Here is a 22130-nt window from a genome sequence, read left to right as displayed (position 1 = left end):
ACTCCAAAACTGAAAAGAAAGTAGCGCAAAACAAAGCTGAATACCGAGCAACAGGTGGAGGACCGAACAGGCTACAAGCATATAAAAATGTTGGCTTGCTTGAGCTTGACGCCTGTGTGAATCCACCGGGAGCAGAATTCGGCCTGGATATAACTGCTGATGACCAACGCCTAGATTCGGTAGAGGCGGCTCCATCAGATGAAAACCTGCAACCAATAGACAATTTAGGATTGAGCGATGAAGACCACAATTATGAAGTTCCGGAAAATACAGCACGGAAACCAAGGGCAAAAAAGTGCAACAAGACAGAGAGGCTGAAGTTGCTGGAAGCGCAGACCAATGCCCAGAAAAGGTTCTATGAGGAGATGATTACAAATATAAAGGACATTAAAAAATGTGCTTTATAAACTGAAAAGTACACGAGAAAAATGTATTCTTTAAAAAAAGACACAGCAAAAGAACTTTTACAATTGAAAAAAGAAAAATTACAAATCTTCAAAAATTAAGTTCTTCTCAAAGCCAGAAGGATCGGAGAGCAAAGCTACAACTAAAGGTTGCGCTTTTGGAGGTAAAGAAACAAATGCTGCCAAGAACATAATTTTATATTAATCTAAGTGCCTAAAATGAATTGACGTGATATTTTTTTTATATAATTAGAATTAAGAAGACTGTTTAAGTTTAAGATAAATGAATTAACGAGCTATTTTTTTCTGTATGATGAATTTAGAAAGACTGTTTAAACTTAAATGTATATTAAAATAAGGAAATGAATTTGTGATAATTTTTTATGTAATGCACCTACATACATGTGTATGATTTTTAGTTTAATAAAAGAAACTCTGGCGTAACTGGGTTTTAATATTTTTTAATCATGTTTTCTATAGTGTTCTTAAAAGTTCATTCCTAATGTCTTCTGCTTGTGAGTTGTCAACAGGTTCCACTTCAACGTCTCCGACATCATCGTCATAAGTCACATTTGAAAACTCCTCCTCGTCGGAACAAGCAAATGTTGTGCAAAGCTGCACACACATTTATAATTTGTGTTGCTTTTTTTGGAGTATAGTGAAGAGCTCTTGCCTGCAACAAACATCTAAACCTATTCTTCAAAACTCCAATTGTTCGCTCAATGATACTTCTTCCTTTGGCATGTTGTTTGTTATATGCCCTTTGTAGAGATCCTTCCTCAGAATTTCTGAACGGCGTCATTAAGTAAGGTTTCAGAGCGTATCCAGCATCACCTAAGGCGGAGAAAATTATTATAAAAAAGGAAATACATGTTGGTTTAGTTTTGATAACATACCAAGTAGCCAAGTATTTCGAAGACCATTAAGATGTTGCTGCTCTAAATGAGTTTTCAATGACGACATATTAAAAACCATAGAATCATGTGGCATTTATGTATCGTATTTTCATTGTATAATCACACACCTGAAAATTACATAAGCATACACATTTAGAATCTGAAGTTAATAACACATATGTATATATGTACACTTACAACCATAGCATTAATGCTGAAGAATCCCTTTCTGTTATAATACAAATCCTGCAGTTCCTTCCTGGGTGCGACAATTTTAATGTGTGTGCCATCAACACAGCCGATTATTCCTGGAATTCTACGTTTGTTATAAAAATGTGATTTTGCTTGTTGCAGCTGAGCCTCTGTTGAATTTTATCCATCTTTGGCAAACAAAACTTTCCAAAACATCTAGCACTTCTGGTAGCACCACAGACACCATGGGCTGTGCAAGTCCAAGCATATTTTCATTGCCAATGCTAAGTTGATACGATCCCTGAGCACAAAATCGCAGAACTGTTGCTAGCTTTAAAACATGTGGAATAGATTTCGCTCGGGTGCATTGATTCAGCAGGTCTTCTGTAGTGGTCAGCAGGTCCACAAACGCCTCTTTACATTCTCGGAAGTTTTTTATAAATCTTTAAAAAAATTTCCAAATGTTACATATGTCAAAACATTTTTGGAAGGCCACACTTACGCAGTGGAATCCATTTCTAAGGGGTTGGAACCGTTTCCTATTTCTGGCCAGCTCCACTAATCTTTCATCTTCTGACGAATCGTCAAACCACAACTCCGTCGTACTCATTTTCATAAAGTTCTTATCAACTCGTTTTCTTTTTAATTTATTTTTATTTAGACAAATTTGTAAACAAACTATTTAGTTTTACGTTTTAATCAACTCGGCTTTTCTTTTATTTTAATTTGCTCAATTTGTAAACAAACCGTCTCAGCTGACAGAAATATACTATTGTGAACAACCTAAACGAGCGAAATTCACAATAGCGCTATTCTTCATCGAATGAGCGCCATAATACCAAATGAAAATTCGTTCGATCAGCACTTTCGACCACAGTCGAAGATCGAATGCAACTCATAATAGGGGCCTAAATTACCGTTAAATGGGATGTGGGCGTGGTTATTGCCCGATTTTAAAAATTTTCAGCCGCTTGGTATATTGTACCAAGGTTAACAACTGTGCCAAGCTCCGGAGAGATTAGTTTAGCGATTACCAAGATATACACAATCATAAGTGGGCGTGGCTACGCCCATTTTCCAAAAAATTATAATACTCTTACTTTTCGTCTAGAAATAATTGTAAACATCAATTTTGAGTGAATAAGCTTCAGTAGTTACTAAAATATTGCAGTTTTCGTATTTCTGAAAACTACCGTTATATGGGAGGTAGGCGTGGTTATTGTCTGATTTTGCCCATTTTCAGTTCAAACCTACCTTGGCTAAAGGGCAATCCACATACCAAATTTCGTTGAGACATCTCAATTTTTGCTCGAGTTATCGTGTACACGGACGGACGGACGGACAGACAGACATGGCTCAATCGACTTCTCTTTTCATTCTGATCATTAACCCTCTAGTAGGCCAATTTTTTTATGAGTCGAAAATTTCAGGAATGGGTGATTTTAGCACGAGAAATCCAAAACTGATGTCCATTTCGATCTGTGACAGTAACTTTTTCCTACAGGGGAGAAAAACCAAGACCGTCTGGAGACGGGCTCGCCGATATACTTACACATATTTTCAGCTTTCTCTTACACAATGTTGACCTACGAACCGGCAATGCCGTCTGCAGACGGTCAAAAATGCAAAACTGGGGTTTTATATGTCGACAAGCCGGTCTGTAGACGGTCTGTGTTCGAAAGCAATTTTCTCCATTTAGAATGGTGACGTAATTATAAAACTTATATTAAAATACGATGCTTTTAACAACGAAATCCACCGAATTTTTTTATATCAAAAAATTTTTCAAAAGAAAAAATTTCTTTAATTACGAAATTACTAAGGGTGTGTGTGAATCGGTAACAAAGTTCTATGGGGAAAGCTGTTGAATAATATTTTTACTATGGTGAGACAGTTTTGCGAATCTGCTGTGTGAAATGAAATCTTTTTTGACAGCAGTAAATTTTTGATAACCGCAGATTTATTCGGAATAAACTATTACAAATTGAAGTGAAATTAATATTTTAAGAAAACATCTACCATCACTGATTGCATTTCATCAATTTAAGCTTTTGTTTTACGAAAAATTACACACAGAAACAATCTTTGCGATTGTCAAAATTTTATATGCATTTGTCAAAAATTTCACTAGCCTCATGAGCTACTGAAATTTTATTCACCTCATAGTTGTCAAAAATTTACTTGCCGAAAACTTTGTTACCGATTGACACACGCCCTAAATAGCAAGAAATAATTAATTTTAACCGTGTTTTCAAAGTCTGAAATTCAACTGCCGATTAAAATAAAATGGATTGACATAACGGATTAAAATTTACTTCGCCGTAAGGGTACGATTTTTGTCTAAAGATCGTGCCTTACGAATATAGAAAAAAATTATCATAGGTGCACTAAAAAGGTGTTTAGTTAACGACCGTCTGGAGGCGGTTCTGCCTACTAGAGGGTTAATGTATACATTTGTCTATATCTGTCTCGATTCGTTTTGGCTGTTACAAACTCGGAAAAGGCAGTGTTGATGTCAGCAGCATACGCCAGCAATTGCATGCCCTTGTAATCAGATATCGAAAACTAGTAATTTTTAGCAAAAAAAAAACCGACTTCAACTCCCATATAAAAAAAAAATATATATATATATATCTCATGATCCGCTGATCGGATCTTAACCAGATTAGTATGGGACCACCTCTGAGCACTACCTTTCCGATGCAAAAAGAATTATCGAAATCGGTTGACGTGGTCCAAAGTTATGCGGTAACATACATAAAAAAAAAAAAAAAAAAAAAAATATTCCGACGAACTGATAACCTTCTCCTTTTTTGGAAGTCGGTTAATAACCAGTGTTTACTACTGAACACTCATCTCTCAAGCAAAGAATGTTTCTCACCGTGGCACCGTGCGATCTTTATGTGTTTTCCGTTGTGGGTTATTTATCAACTGCTAAAATTTCCCTTAGGCAAAGACACTTTGGCAGGGACTTTTTTTTTTAAGTGTCTCAATTTGTGGGTTATTGTAAGACTGAAAAATATAAGTGGGCGTACATAAGTGGAAGCGAAGCGTTAGGCATTTCTTTACACGGCATATACGTACACATACATGTGCGAAGAGAGCGTGCACATTCATAATATGATACACCGAAAATAAGTTATTTTATTTTATTGATAATAAAAGGATATAGGCAAAGGTAAAAATAAAAACAAAGATGATTCAGACATCGCATCGAAAGCGGCTTTGACGTCGACAAATGGGTGGTGAGTGTCGATCATTTTCTCGCGGGTCTTTTCCAAGACTTAGCGTATTGTGAATACCTGGTCCATGGAGGATTTGCGAGGTCTGAAGCCACACTGATAAGGCCCAATCAGTTCGTTGACGGTGGGCTTCAAACTTTCACACAATACGCTCGATAAGACCTTGTAACTTATGCTTAGAAGGCTGATCCCGCGGTGGATAGCGCGAATGGCGGGGTCGCCTTTCTTGTGGATTGGGCAGAGCACACTTAAATTCCTGTCGTCGGGCATGCGTTCATCTGACCATATTCTGCATAAGAGTTGATGCATGCACCTTACCAACTCCTCGCCGCCGTACTTGAATAGCTCAGCTGGCAGGCTGTCAGCTCCAGCAGCTTTGTTGTTTTTCAAGCGCTATTGCTATTCCTACCTCGTCATAGTCAGGTGGTGGAACATAGACTCCGTCATGATCGACCGGGGGGCGAGTTCGTCTTTTCCACAGCTTACAGAGCTGTTAGTAGGGTGGAAAAGTGTTCCCTCCATAATTTAAGTATGTTCTGGACATCAGTTACCAGGTCGCCATTGTTATTCTTACAAGAGTTCGCCCTGGTCTTAAAACCTTCCTTATGTGTGATGTTATATATAACTAAAACTACATTTATCTTTAAAACAGCAAAAGATAGCAAACAAATGTATGTAGCTTTTGGGGTACATTATCAGGATAAGTGAAAAACTTTCGGTTGTTATACCACGTTTCAGAAATATAAACAGAAATATACGTGCAACTGTAACCTTAAAAAGAAAAATGTTCACCATATGTATATCGATCCCAAACAGTTTCGCGGCATTCCTCATCGTATCAGTTGTTCCTTAGTGGTCTACTCACAATTAGCTCGCTTTCGAATGGGAGTTCGGTTCCTACCCAAAGAAAACCAAACGTTCTCAGGTTCTTGAACCGGATGCAAAAAACGGTTTTTGTCCGCTCCCTGGTGAATGGCAATCAAAAACTTTTCCCACATGCGTGACTACCTAGAGTCCGAAGAGGATATAAGCATATTCACGTGTACCTCAAAAATTAAACTAACCAATAATTACCCACATGTCGTTAATGAAATGCAAAAAGCCCTGGCAATTTTTTTAAAGACGGTTTTTTATATTTTAAATAATTTATACCATGATAAAACATTACAAGGTAAAATCATTCTTTCAATTCGTCGGCTATAATTTTTTTTTCTGACGTTTTCATGCATTTTTAATTTACTGCCCCTATTATGATTGACAACTCAACTCAGTTGAGTGGTCAATGTTACAACTCAACTCAACTATTTTTTTGTATTATGATTCACAACCAATTGTAGTTGTCTTCGTTAAGTTATTGTCAACCTGAAAATTGTTAATTTTGACAACTCAAATCAGCTGGAAGTTTCGCGAGTATACAACAAATTTTGTGAAAATTTAAATATATTTGTTTACTATGGACATCTCCGTGGAAATGTATTTTTCGGAAGATGAAGAGGAAGAAAATGTACAACTTACACGTATTAGAAGGAGCCTTATAGACCAGACCAATCCATTGGTGCTACCAACGGCCAAGTACGTTATTGTATTAATGATACTGCAGAAAGTTTTTCATAGTTCTTTTTTCAGATTCATTAGTTACTTTAGGCTGAACAAAGAAGCGTTTATATATTTACTCAACGTGACGAAGGACTTCTTTAAGCAATCAAAGCGATGGCAGTTACCAAAAGAGTAGCGGCAACGATTTTAATGTTGGTTTAGCTCAACCTACATTTTCTGTGGTTCTTGAGGAAGTTCTAAACATCCTAGAACAACGTGTCTGTACACGGTGGATCAAGGCGGCGATGACCACTGATGAAGTACAGGATTCCAAACTGACTGTTTATGCTCAAAGTGGATTTCCATGAGTAATAGGCTTCGTTGACGGTATGCATGTTCGAATCTGTGCACCACGAAAGGAAGTACAGCATCTATATCTTAATAGAAAAGGCTACTACAGCCTTAATGTGATGATTGTGAGTCTTGATTTTCTTTATCTAAATATTATTCATGCACTCACTTTTTTTTAGTTTTCAGACTATCCCTGCAGGGAGTGACGTTAGCTTTTACCTAACTTTAGTCTGTTTACGCGAACACTAGTGCTAACTATTAACTGTGTATTTTGTTCGAAAAAAGCTAACTGCTTTTGTGGGGCGATGGCCGCAAAAAAGTCAGACCTGGATACTTCTGCATTACATGTCAACTAACTTGTAACTAACTACTTTTGGACATAAAATATCAATAAGAAAAACAAAATATTTTTTTGTTTTTTTACTTTTTTATTTACTTATTTATTTACTTTATTTTATTACATTTCATATTTGTTTACATATTCTGCTCTGGGTGGCCCCATATTCGAACACCGTCAGACATAACTTCAAAATGATAGTATAAAATTTCGATCTTCCTTTTATTTGTCCTGAATATGAAAAAGAATCTGCGAAGTTCAGAAAAAAAGTGTATTGAAAGTAATTTTTGTATGAGGATATTTAATAGAAACTTGTAAAGAAAACCAACTCCCGATTGCGTCTGCATGACTCCTGCACGACTTTACAATTCACTTTAAGTTGGTTTTGTCATAGCTAATTAAAAGTGAGGTATTAATCGAAATCTCGCCAAAAAGCTAACTATAAGTTGGTTAGTTTTAACAATTGATAATTTTTCACTGCAGGGATAATATCAGGTTCGTTGACGCCAGACACCCAGGTTATAATCATGATGCCCATATATGGAATGTGAGCACACTAAAACAACACCTCGATCAGAATTTGCCAACAAACACATGGATTTTGGGTAAGTGATCCTTACTTTCATTATATAAGATGTTCCTATGTACAGAAGTATGCACAATATATAAAATTATTTCTAGGTGATGCAGGATATCCACTAGGAAGAATGATATTGACCCCATTTCGCAATACAGTTGATAGCTCACCACAAAGGAACTACAACAAAATTCATGCTAAAGCAAGGAACTCCGTTGAGAGAACTATTGGCGTGCTGCAAAGCAAGTTCAGGTGTTTGCTTTCTGCTCGGGGTTTGCACTACGCGCCGGAAAAAGCTATGCAAATTGTTAATGCATAACATAAACATAAAATTAAAAAAGAAAAACAAGTAAAAAAGTCTAAGTTCGGGCGGAACCGAACATTAAATACCCGGCGCAAGTATTAAATATAGTTTTTTCACCTTTCCGAAAAGTACAGGTACCCAGTGTGGTTTTATGTTCAGAACGTTCCCATAGGAAGATATACTTATGTAGTTATATGTGGGCGGTATCACGCGCATTCTCTACAATTCCATAATAATAATTAGCGTCCTTAAATTTCGAAATATCGAAGTTTCAAGCTTTTCTGAAATTTACCGTTGTATGAAAAGTGGGCGTAAATTTAGCCCGATTTCAATATTTTTTAACGATTTTCTTTTACTAGGCAAGCGAAATAATCGTACTAAGTTTGGTACAAATTGATCGAACGGTTACCGAGATACATATACCTGGTCATAAGTGGGCGGTGCCACGCCAATTTTCCAAAATTTTATCATAAACGTACTTTTTGCTAAAGAGTTATTGCAAACATAAAGTTTGAATGAAGAAGCTTCTGTATTTACTGATTTATCAAACATTTAGTTTTTTTCTAAATTACCTTTAAATGGAATGTGGGAGTGGTTATTGTCCGATTTTAAAAATTTTCAGCCGCTTGGTATGTTATACCAAGGTTAAAAACCTTGCCAAGTTTCGGGGAAATTGGTGAAGCGATTACCAAGATATAGGCCCCTATTGCGAGTGTCGACTGGCAGTAGAATAGAAATTTGTCGATCGAGTCGATCATCTTTTATTTTGCTATTGTGTAACTTGATCGATAAAAATTTGTACTATTGTGAATGGTTGACAGAATTGTAAACAGCTGTTTGCTTGTTTACATTTGTTTCTTTAGTATTTTATTTACATCATTTTTAAAATAATTGCTTTTATAATAAAATTTAAAAAATGGACTCAGTGGAAGCCAATAGATTAGTAGAATTGGCTAAAGCAAGGAGGGAATTGCGAGATTCGTCGGATCCCTTGGAGTTGGAAGCTGAAGTGTATGCACATATGTGAGTTTTATGAATAGAAGTTGCGTTCCCGATGCTTCACGGTTGTTAGGCTTTACATGATTTGCAGGAAAAGGTGTTTTCCTCATTAATAAACTTTATGGAAGTTTAAGAAATACGGTACGGTTATTTGTACAATGATGTTGGGTATTTGTGTCCAAACGCGTGACCGAGTTTAAAAACTTTAACATACAAGTGTAGTGAAAGAATTCCACTTTAATTCAAAATAAAGATTTCAAATTTTCGAGCACTATTCAATTAAGTTTTTTTGTAAACTTTTGATTTTGGTTCTGCGCAAAAACACTGTGGCGTAGCCGGAGTTATATGCACAAGAAATATTGTATATGTATCTTTCCCAATAGAAGCGGAGCTTCCTCCCCTACTCTTTCCGGAAATTCCTTCGCCTCTTCACTCTCCTGCATCAGCACGACCAACCGCGCAAGTTGCCTTTTGTTGATTACAATTTTTGATCTGTAATTCAGACACATACATACATATGTATATTTCACAATTTTTTACAACTTCCAGTTGAATTGACCTGCTTTTTATTCATTATAGTTCCACTTTCCTATGCAAATTTTATAAACGCATACTCCAACGACTAAAAAACAGCAATAGAAGAATGAGCGATTAAAAAGTATTCACAGTCGCTAATTGAGCGACTAAGCGACACTCGCAATAGCATCGATAATCGATAATCGCTTAATAGTCGTTTATCTACTGCCAGTCGACATTCGCAATAGGGGTGCTACACATGTAATCATAAGTGGGCGTGGCTACGCCCATTTTCCAAAAAATTATAGTACTCTTACTTTTCGTCTAAAAATAATTGTAAATGTCAATTTTGAGTGAATTTTCGTATTTTTGAAAACTACCGTTATATGGGAGGTAGGCGTGGTTATTGCCCGATTTTGCCCATTTTAAATACCAACCTACCTTGGGTAAAGGGCAGTCTACATACCAAATTTCGTTGAGACATCTCAATTTTTGCTCGAGTTATCGTGTACACGGACGGACGGACAGACAGACATGACTCAATCGACTTCTCTTTTCATTCTGATCATTTATGTATACCTTTGTCTATATCTATCTCGATTCGTTTTGGCTGTTACAAACAACCGTTATGTGAACAAAGTTATAATACCCTTTTGCACAATTGCGCTCGGGTATAAAAAATGAATTTGTTCAAAATTGTTGGTTGAGATTGAAAATGAGAATATGTGTGTGAGTTTGAGTTTTGAATTTTAAAATTATATCCCTGCAAGACAGCTGAGCATCAAATAAGTGCTCATTTTATAGTTATCACTAATTACAAAAGTGCTTATTAAAATACTCATTTTTGTTCAGGCGATGGGATAAAACTGAGCACTTTCCCCTTGTCGGTGTAATATTTTACCTCTTCTTACTAATTGAAAACTTTGATTAATGAAAAATATATCTGCTCTGCTCTAGAAACTACCAAAGTGCTTATTTTCGTTTTTATAAACGCATCAGTGCTAATGAATAAAGTACTCATTGTTGTCATTAGCAAGTCCTCAGTGCTAATAAACAAACTACTCATTGTCAATGTTATTGTGGCTTGTTAACATCTTATTTTTAATATTTTTATTGAGCTTTGTACCACGATTGTTTATTAGGAAAAATTGAAAAAGCAACAAAGTCTAAGCNCAAACTACTCATTGTCGTCGCTATAAACTCCTCAGCACTAATAATCAAACTACTTATTTTTGTCGTTATAAACTCCTCAGTACAGGAAAAAACAAATAAGTAGAAAATCAAAATTTTTACTTTTAAAAATTAATTGGTTTATTTAAAAAACGTCTATTAATACAAAACTCTTATAGTACATATGTACAAACAAATAACATACTTTGTACATATCGATGGTCCTGTGCAATAACGACACAATTCAAAACAAAAGATAAAACCCTTACTACTGTTAAGTGGCTCATATATCTAATCCATGTCGAATTCATGTCTAATATTTAGTACTTACTTAAGCAATCCTTACTGCTTACTTTAGTAAAGGTTGGAAATGGATTAGACGAGGATTAGAGTCAAGAGCCACTTAACAGTAGTAACAGTTTTTATTTTTTGAATTTTGAATTGTGTCGTTATTGCAGAGGACCATTGATGTGGATGTGTACAACATTGCTGGTGCCGGCGTTGAAGGTGATGTTGGTGGTGGCCTTAAAATAATAGTGGCGATTTTGCTGGTAGAGGCGTGGAATGTTGATGGTGCGATTTTGCCGGTGCGATTTTGCTGGTGCCGGTGTTGAATGATGATGGTGGCAATACTTCTGGTACCGGTGTTGAAGGTGATGGTACGATCTTGGTGGTGGCATTAAAGGTGATGGAGGAGGTGTTGATTGGTGATGATTGCGATATCAGCTGGTGATGATGGTGGCGATGGTAATTTTAATTTTAATTGTTGCAAATCTGTAATAACGATAAAATCAATTAAAATGCACAAATTAAGTAATTTACATATGTACATACCTTAAAAATAATGATGCAAAGTCAACGGCAACGGGAACATAAAATTAAATTTGAAATATCTATAAAATTATAAAAAAATCTTTATACACTAAAATTTTTATGAAATGTGACATTTTTCGTCAAAGCCTACTGTCATGAAAACTGCCATATTTCTTACTCGCTTTAACGCACAGAATTTCTATAAAAGTATAAATTCCGCTCTAACAAATGAAAAATGTTTCACAATTCGAATACCATATTTGTAAATGTGTGCGTGTGATAGCTAAAAAGCTACGAAGGTGTGTAAATCTGTCGAATTTGAGGGGAAACTGCTCAGCCATGGCTTGCAGGGATTGCTGGCAAACGTCAAACTGCCTCTCAATGGTTTTACTTTGTAATGTTTTTATCATGCTTTATACTAAAACATATTTTCTTTAAAAAATTTAGAGTCCTTAGTCAAAACTTAATGATTGTATGACACTTTCTAAAAAGCAATTTACAAATTTGTTTATTCGTAGTGTTTGAAGTGTTTTTCAGATTATATCGTACCTATATAATATTTAGGACATTAACTCGCATTTTATCACATCATTAGCAATTTGCATAGTTCATGAGTTTTTACTTAATTTTAGCGAATTATTAAAATATTACCTTTATTGTATTATAGGATTAGATAATCACTGCGCATTCAACCTGCAATGCGAGTCCCTAACTACGTACGCATGTGATATAGGTATTGGTATAGATTTTTAATACATATATACAGTTTGACAGTGCGTCTATATAACCTTAATTATGGGCCTATTTTGTATGGCGACTGATAGCCGATGGCCAACCATATAAAGAATGTACACGAAAAAAACTGGTCACAGTTAAAACGTTCTAAAACATAAATATATTAATGGAATTCAACGATATTTACATATATTTACATCTAAACTTAGTTTTATTGAAATTCGTTAAAAAAGAGTTAATTCTCCTTGTAATAAGCAAACGATCGCAATTTTGACTTTATGTCCTTCATTAGCCCTTGCACAGAAGTTTCAGTGATTTCCTTGGAAACCAGCTGCCATTTATTTTTGAATTGTTGTGCGTTTTTTACAGCTTTGTGGGTCTTAAGAAGTTTGGATTTCATAACGGCCCAGTAGGTTTCGATCGGCCGATGCTCTGGACAATTAGGTGGATTCACCTCTTTTGCTACAAAATACACTTTGTTTCTATGTTACCATCCTAAAGCCATTTTTCCGTAATGACATATCGCGAGATCAGGCCAAAAAAGCACTGGATCTTTATGAAGCCGTATAAGAGGTAAAAGTCGCTTTTGCAGACACTCCTTAACATAAATTTCTTGGTTAATTGTACCAGTGCTTACAAAAGGATCACTTTTGAAGCCGCATTGGCAAATTGCCTGCCAAATGAGAAACTTTTTGGGAAATTTGTCAAACTTTTTGTTTTTATATTTATCTGCAACATTGCCTCTTTTATTTGCAGTGTGAAATTCGCGGCCCCGGATTTGTTTAAAATCGGCTTTTACGTACGATTCGTCATCCATAACAATACAGCCAAATTTTTGTATGAGACTGTCGTACAATTTCCGAGCACGTTGTTTCGCCAACAAATTTTGCTTACCGTTGCGATTAGGTGCTGCATTCACTTTGTAAGAACGTAGTCCTGCTGTTTTGCATACTTTTTGTATATACGAAGACGACATGTTTAATTTTTTGCCGACATCTCTTACCGAAGGTCCAGGATTTTTCTTAAAAGCAGATAACACTTCCTTTGCCTTAATTTCGCAAGCAAATCCTTTTTTTCTGCCACTACCAGGGTTCCTTTTTAAAGATAAACATTCATTGTATTTTTTAAGCACATAAGTAACGGTAGACTTTGGAAATTTTAGCTTTTTTGCGATGTCGTTATGGAACATGCTGGGATTTTCCAGCTTTTTGCGCAATATTAACTCGCGATCGATTTCTTTCTTGGTCCTCGTTTCTACACTGATTTTTGTTACTAAAAAGAAATGATGCAGTAAGGTGGAAAATGCTTCCAGCTTTTTAAGTGTCTACCGATTTTTATTTTAATGTTATGATTAACCGAGCTATGCTTGGTTATGTGCGACCAGTTTTTTTCGTGTACATTCTTTATGTACTAAAATTCGCATTACGTATGGCAACCAGTGTTGCCATTTCAGCTTTTTCCAGCTAGAATTACCTTTTTTTATCTGGGTTTAGCCGGAAAAATCCTGTTTAGCTCTAGCTTTTTTCTTAGCTTTTTCTTAAAATCATTTAGCCTTTTTAAGCTTCTTACTTTTGCTAAAAATATTAACTGCAAATTAAATAGTTTTAAAATGTTTAATGATATTTTTAGTGTTAGGTATTGAAGGATAAATTTGGAAAGGGTATGTCATGATATTTTACTTTGGCGATTTCTTCTTTAAAAACATATGTAGACAAATATTAAAATTCATCTGTATTTAAACGCACCATTTCAAAAGTTACTCAGTAGCGCGATGATGAAGTAGAAACATATCCGCATGAAATGAGCGAACGGGAAGCAGTGAATTTCTACACGGATGGGTCGCAGCTTGGCGAAAGTGTCGGTCGATGGTTCTTTTATGCGTATGCTATTCATCAACCCTCAACTTAGGCTTCGCGATCAATATATTGTTTTCAAGGCAGAGCTAGCATTAAGGAAGCAGTCGAATTTGTTAAAATTGTCGACTTGGAAAAGAAATTTTTCACAATCAGACTCATTTGGGTATCAGGCTATATTGATATTGCAGCGAACCACGTTGCGGATAAGTTTGCCAGGAAAGCTAACCTCGAGTTGATTTCATCAGGTAAAGAGTGGGAATACTTTCTCTTGGGTGATTGTATTGGGAGGATACTAAACTATTAGTTTTCACGCGATGGGTCCTAATATCACACCGAACCGTCACTGTCGGAGCTGTTTACAGAACAATGAGGTGATATCATCTCAAAACTTTCTCTTAAGCTGCCTAGATTTTGTGAGGCTACGAAATCTATTTACTTACGTACAAAGTAAGTTCTTCCTAACAAAAATGTATCAATTTATCTTAAACATTGACTACTATGAAGTTATAATAATGACCAGAATTATTTAATTTTTTAACCATAACTCAAATTTATAGTACGTTTCCACTAGCCCCAAATTGCGAAATTTGGGCAGCATTCTCAATTCCAGCTTGAAATGGTGATGTGTTTCCCGATTAGGCCATAGAAAAAATTATTAATTGAAAATGTGTTCGAGTCTCAATTTGGGCGAAATTGAAAAAAAAATTCAATTTTTTCGTAGCAACTTGGAAGTTTTATAACTTTGAATGATTTATACATATGTACGTCTAAAAAATTATTTATTTGGTAAACAACTGTGATCGAAATTGGTTTTGAAATTGAAATTTGTCGTAGTGTTGCCAACTTTTGATTTTCAAAAAGCACCAAAAACTTGTGAAAAAAGCGTTTTACCACACTAAAAGCACCAAATTTTTTTTGAATCAAAGGATGCTTTTTTCATAACGGTTTGTATTTAACAAAAGCAAAAAATTAACAATATTTACATACATAAATCAATACACAAAACTTTTTCGCTCATAACGATTGAATAGCCTCTACACATGCTATGATGACTCATGCTTATGACGTCGTAGCGAAGTACTGCCCATTAAAGCTGGTATATCTCGAGAAAAAAAATCTAATCGCAAGAAACGAAAATGATGTCCTAAGTAGAAATGAGCAAAAAATTTGATGTTTTCATTGATTCAAATATCGCCAAAAACCGTGTTTTTGGCACTTTGGTGTTAGGATATCTAAAAATTGTAGTGCTAGAGCAATTGTGCGGCCAAATTTGGATTCAGCACCCAGAAACGATGTGTTTTACTAAGGAGGTAACAAAAAATCAAAATTTGTACAAATAATTAGAAATGAAAAAAATAAATACTTAACTTACCTGCGTACTAGCATTTTCAACGCGAATGGAATTCAACAAGGTGGGTTTGCAACTTCAGCTTTTTATCAATAATGGTTGTGTGGGATACACTCTCAATAATTTTCGCTTTATTTAAATGAAAATTTGTTTAAGACTTACCTTTGTAAACTTTGTTTGTTATCAAGAAAAAATATTTCATTATTAAAATTTCTTTCTTAAAAGATACAATCATCTTTTCAATTATAGTTGTATTTTAGTGCATTTAAATTTGTAGATTCTGGTAAATTCAGTGCTGCCACAGCTTTAAATATTTCAGGTTTTTACTATCTCGGAGTAATTTTAGTTCAGAAAAAGCCGAAGGTCTATGCAACTAGCGCTCCTTATTTATTGTAAGTCAGTGATTGATCACTTTCTTTCTGTGTAATAATAATAATAATAGTTCAGAAAAAAGCACTAAAAAAGGCACTAAGCACTAAATAATTTTTGTTGGCGTTTTAATTTTCAAAAAGCACTAAATCTAGTGCTTAAAGCACCAAGTTGGCAACTATGATTTGTCGTTTGGATATCTACAATTTCAAATTGAAATTGACAACTGAAATTGCCCAATTTGAAGCTCGTTGAAACATACTATTAGCTTTTTTATGCTTTTGCCCGTTTAGCTTTTTCTTCCTGGAAAAGTTCTGGCACAGATGGCAAATGGCTACTCACCGTCGGCTACTGAGTCTAGTAGCGCAATTTTATGTTTCCCGCTTATGACGATTTTGTTATTTGTTTACACAAATTACACAAGGCAACAAAAACTGGAAAAGATTTTGTTGCGACAAATGTATGGCGCTTACGATATTTTTCGTGAAGATGCTGAGAGGAAAGTTAACAAAAATTTGGCGCTTGCGATAGTTTTTATGTTGTATAATTTATAAACGAAGGAGTGCGGATAGTTTAAGGATTTTTTGAAAAAACTGAATGCAAGTTTTCTTTGTGGATGCAGAGTTAAAGCTCATTCAATTCTTTAATAAACTAAAACGGCCACATTGACGCTACTATTTGGTATTTTTGACGTTTTTTTTAAAGAATGAGAAAAAGAAATATTTAATTCTTGGCCAGAATAGGTTCAGTGCCAAAATCTTCATATTAGGGAGATTTTTGGCAAAATTCGAAATCAGTTGTTATATTTCTCAACTCGTCGTGTGTTTTAAACCTGGCTATTGGAGAAAAAATTGCTAAATGAAAACTTTCAATCTAATGATTAAAATCAAAGATTAAAATTTTATAAAAAAAAAGGCTGAAGTGCAAAAGTTACGATAAGTAAAAGGATAAAATCAAAATTATATACAGCCCTGTTCTGCAATTCGCGTCGGAATTGAATCTGAATCGGAATTCAATTCCGACTCAGAATTTAAATGGTGTTCCAGAATCCGATCGGAACTTTGGTTTCGAAGTTAATATCGAATCCGATTGTAGAAAAAAAGGAACAAACCTCCTACTTGTCAAATTAAAATGTGAAAACTAAAATGAGCTCAATGGTTTCATTAGCTCTTTTGCTCAATAATGAGCAGCAACCAAATGAAAAAGTGAGGCAAACAATTTTGCGCGATCGCAGCAATCCCATATTGTTACCGGACTCTGCGTAAGTAGTATGCAAACAACTGTTTTCTCTTTCGCTATTTCAAAGTATAATTTTATATTTTACAGCTCTCTTTCACTGCCCAAGATTTTGGGTGACTTGCAGCCTTATGTACGCAAAAAGTTCCATTCCTGGGAGGAAAGCGAATGGACCAACATCGCTTTGGGAAGGAGCATCGCACCATTGCCGACGTTACGTTGTGTGCATGGAGTCAGTGATGTAGGTAACGATGTTTAACTGGGATTAAGTATCGAGATGCTGATCACCATTCGTGGTTATTGGGCGATGGCGGGTATGCTCTGGAACCTTTTCTGTTGACACCGTATATAAATCCATAGTCACGGTCTATACAATACGCATTTAATCAAACACATTCTTCCGCACGTAATATTGGAGTTCTCAAAAGTCGTTTTCAGTGTTTATTAGTAACACTGCAGTACAACCTATGAGGTTGTGAAAATAATTAATAAATGTGTTGCCTGCATAACATTTTTCGCCACTACAGTCCTGAATTTGACTGTGAAGAAGTTGAAGAAAACGATAGCGAAGTATATAGATAGTGAAGAAGAACAGAAATTTATTTGAAAAGTGAAGCACAAATAATTGGATACGAAATTGCGAATAAAACTACCCCTATTTGATAAAAACGAGTTTTGTAATTAAACAATAAACAATTTACGAAAAAATAACATTTTAAGACTTTTTACTATTTTCAAATTCGAAACGCTCTAGCTCCAACTCAAGCTGTCGCAGTTTAATTTGTTTTTTATTTTTTTCATTATAACTATTACCAATTTTAATTCGTTTACTTACATTTTTCGTTGTTCGCTAAAGTCTAAAATGTTCCTTTGATCATTTACATTTACATTTTGGTTTTTTGTTTTGTTCTTTTTCTTATCCACTGGCTTTTACTTGATCGGAATATTTCCGATAAAAAATTTCCGATACTCGGAATGCACAACATCAAATTCCGATAGAATTCCGATTCGAAGTGGATCGAATGGAGAACAAGGCGGAATCGGAAATAATATCAGATCGTCGGAATGCAGAACACCAACAATCGGAAACAAATCCGATTCCGATTCGAATCGGATTGCAGAACAGGGCTGATAAGCAATTTGGAAGGAGATAAACAGCAAAATTTGAGAAGCTGGTGTTAAAATAGCAGTTGCAATTCAGTTGCAATTTTTTATATACCAATGCTTACAATAGGAATATAAGCCCTCTATCTGTTTTTCATCTGTCAAATATGCTTCTAAGGGCCGGTTACTCAATATCTGGCTAACACTAATCTGCGGTTAAACATGGTTATCGACGTCTTCGACTCCATGCATATAACAGGGAGTCGGCAACGTCGATACCAATGTTTAACCGCAGATTAGTGTTAACCAGACATTGAGTAACCGGCCCTAAATCTTGTAACCAATTCGCAAAGCAGGAGTTTAAAAAAATGCCCTGCTAGACGAGCTACGCTGGCCTTAGTTATTCCAGCTGTAATTGCATAATGGCAGATTGAACTTAATTTTGATGAGAGAAAGAAGCTGATTTTGAAGCATTCAGTTGTAGCAAGTGCCGATGGAGCTTTGGTTAAAACTACAGTTAAACTTCTTCTTCTTATTTGGCGCTGTAACCGCCTAAGCGATTTTGGCCGAGTCCAAAACAGCACGCCAGTCATTTCTCTTCTGTGCTAACTGACGCCAATTGAAAATGCCAAGTGAAGCCAAGTCCTTCTCCACCTGGTCTTTCCAACGCAGAGGAGGCCTTCCTCTTCCTCTGTTACCAGCATCGCGGCCCGCGTTGAATATTTTCAGAGCAGGAGCGTTTCTGTCCATCCGAACGACATGGCCAAGCCAGCGGAGCCGCTGAATTTTAATTCGCTGCACTATGTCTATATCGTTGTAAAGCTCATACAGCTCATCGTTAAATCGTCTGCGATATTCGCCATCACCAACGCGTAAAGGTCCGTAAATCTTTCGCAGAATCTTTCTCTCGAAAACTCCAAGAGCCGCCTCATCAGATGCTTTCATTGTCCATGCTTCCGCGCCATACACCAGCACAGGCATGATGAGTGACTTATAGAGTGTGATCTTTGTACGACGAGAGAGGACTTTACTTCTCAATTGCCTACTCAGCCCAAAGTAGCACTTGTTGGCAAGAGTGATTCTCCGTTGGATTTCAAGGCTGACATTATTATTGGTGTTAATGCTGGTTCCCAAATAAACGAAGTCGTCTACTTTTTCAAACTTGTAACTGTCAACAGTGACGTGGGTGCCAAGACGCGTATGCTCTGACTGTTTGTGTGCTGACAGGAGATACTTCGTTTTGTCCTCGTTCACCACCAGACCCATTCGCTTTGCTTCTCTATCCAATCCCGAGAAGGCAGAACAGACGTAGCCCTTGTTTTTACCGATAATATCGATGTCGTCGGCATACGCCAGCAATTGTACGCTCTTATAAAGTATTGTGCCTGAGCGGTTCAGTTCTGCGGCTCTTATTATCTTCTCCAACATAAGATTAAAGAAATCACACGAAAGGGAGTCCCCTTGTCTGAAACCTCGTTTGGTATCAAACGGCTCGGAGAGGTCCTTCCCTATTCTGACGGAGCTGGTGGTATTGCTCAACGTCATTTTACACAGCCGTATTAGTTTCGCGGGGATACCAAATTCAGACATCGCGGCATAAAGGCAACTTCTCTACAGTTAAACTGCTTTTTACAATACAATTCTGTACACACAGTGTCGCTTAATCTTATATTATAGGATCTCAAAAGTGTAAACAAAGCAAACGATAAAATTCATTTTGCTTTATTTCCGTAACGGTAAATATTCAAAGTCTGTGATATTGTAGGACGTTGTAACTCGTACTTGTAACCTATTTGAAACAAAATATTGTTTTCGATAATTTGTCGCTTATGATAAAATCGCAATTAGGGGTCGATATACATATATTATGAAACATGTACATACATGTAACATTGCCTCACATTTAAGTTTATCATAGTTAACCGTGTTTGCATTTCTGATACACTGTTACACACAAAATAAAGTTAACAGTTTTTTGTTGATATTCGCAATGTTTAGATGCTAAACATTTTTTGTTATTTTTGTATAAAGATTTGCGTTATATTTTATAAAACCCCATTTTGATCCAAGTATGCAACTGTGGAGGAAAATTTGGTAAAATGTGCAAAGCTTCAGCAAAACCTTCAGGAATGCAATTTTTAGTCCATTAAAATTTAGTGTAATAATGTGCAAATTCCAAATGTGTAAAAATTTAAATTTTTTTCATATAAAAAAAATCTGAAAATACTTTATATGGAAAGTCAGCAAAAAAACCTCAAGAATCAACGCGAATTTTTCGACGTTTGTAATTTGCACATTATTATACTAAAATTTACTGGGCTATAAATTTGCATACCTGAAGTTTTTTTTAGAAATTCTTATTAAAAAATTCGCAATTTTTCTGAAATTTTGCAGATTTTTCCTAGTGTTCGTACACAGTTTCATACATGGATTTATATGGGGCGTGCTAAAATATAAGTAAAATTTTTATAAAAAATTAACAAAAAATTGTTAGCATATAAGACATTGCGAATATAAACAAAAAATAAACCGTATACTCAATTTTGTAACAGTAAGGGCCGTTTTTACCATCTCTGGTTAACACTGATCCCCAGTTAAACAGTGTTACCGACGTTACCGACCCAATGTTAAATGAATGGAGTCAGTACCGTCGGTAACGATGTTTAACTGGGTTTTAGTGTTAACCAGATATGGTGAAAGTGGCCCTATGAATGTATGCATATACACTAGTTATTCCATGGCGATAATTTGTTATTCTAATTAATTTTTAACTCAAAAGCGATGTAAACAACACTACATATACAGTGAATCATTTAAAAATTATTTGGGCACTCAATTTCCTTTAAACGGGAAGAATTTAAAAGAAAATTTCCTATGACATATCAATTAAATATCACTAGAGTTCAACTTTAGCGTTTACTGATCCCGTTGCTGTTGGTGAAGCTTTATCAATTTCTGAGCATGCTGATCCTTTCACATTTACATTAGGCGAAACTCCATCTTATAAACCGTATACTCAATTTTGTAACAGTAAGGGCCGTTTTCACCATCTCTGGTTAACACTAATCCCCAGTTAAACAGTTTTACCGACGTTACCGACCCAATGTTAAATGAATGGAGTCAGTACCGTCGGTAACGATGTTTAACTGGGGATTAGTGTTAACCAGAGATGGTGAAAATGGCCCTATGAATGTATGCATATACACTAGTTATTCCATGGCGATAATTTGTTATTCTAATTAATTTTTAACTCAAAAGCGATGTAAACAATACATATACAGTGAATCATTTAAAAATGATTTGGGCCCTCAATTTCCTTTAAACGGGAAGAATTTAAAAGAAAATTTCCTATGACATATCAATTAAATATCACTAGAGTTCATCTTTAGCGTTTACTGATCCCGTTGCTGTTGGTGAAGCTTTATCCATTTCTGAGCATGCTGATCCTTTCACATTTACGTTAGGCGAAACTCCATCTTTTGATTGTGTTTTCTGTTCAGCTGACGATATCGTTTTATAGTTGACGTATGTTTTTGTGCCCACTGACGTATGATACTTTTTTTTTGTTAGTATCCGCGTTGAATCTTTTGCGAGCTGCCACCGCTTAAACTCGATCATTTGCATGATTCTCACAGACATTTTTGGTTTACGTTGTATTATGTTAGCGAGTTTATTAAATTCTTGTGAATACATGAAAACCACCGGAATGCTAACATCATTGATTCCATCACCTGACATAGCGAACATAGGTTGTGTTTCCCCCGAAGATCCCGCCACATTATCACAAACTATTAGCGCAAGGGCACCAGCTGCTTGTGCCAGACGTGCTTTACTCACAAATGTACAATCCCCTCGTTCAGCAATAAGCACTTTGCCACGGATTTCATCACCATTTGTGAGCTCTTCACAAGCTGGGAAAGGTGCTGCCAAAATTAGTTCTCCTTCTACAAATTGTTCTCCTGTCAGCTCGAGACTAAAATGTGATGGGCCAGCCATCACCGCTGTCCACTCATTGGAATAATCATCTAAGGAATAAGCAACAGCCTAAAATTTTTTTCAAAAACACTACGTTAGTTTATTATATAATATTTAATACATAGTGTATGTTGTAGCTATGGCCGAGTACAACATAAAAATAGGTTCCG

General features: G+C 35.7%; 1 protein-coding gene across 1 annotated transcript in view; it reads right to left on the bottom strand.

The window, feature by feature from the left end:
- Positions 1 to 21194: 21194 nt before the first annotated feature.
- The window catches only part of LOC108362633 (ER degradation-enhancing alpha-mannosidase-like protein 3), a gene marked incomplete at its 5' end in the record, with an annotated part of 106862 nt that continues 105926 nt past the window's right edge, over positions 21195 to 22130 (bottom strand). The window contains one exon of the mRNA XM_017615691.1: positions 21195 to 22029. Coding sequence (XP_017471180.1) covers positions 21358 to 22029 — 672 coding nt within the window. The remainder of the gene's footprint in view (positions 22030 to 22130) is intronic.

This window comes from Rhagoletis zephyria, unplaced genomic scaffold (genome assembly GCF_001687245.7).
Source record: "Rhagoletis zephyria isolate East Lansing unplaced genomic scaffold, Rhagoletis_zephyria_1.1 Rzeph_scaffold_01058, whole genome shotgun sequence".
Lineage (NCBI taxonomy): Eukaryota > Metazoa > Arthropoda > Insecta > Diptera > Tephritidae > Rhagoletis > Rhagoletis zephyria.
This window is presented reverse-complemented; position numbering and strand designations above follow the sequence as displayed.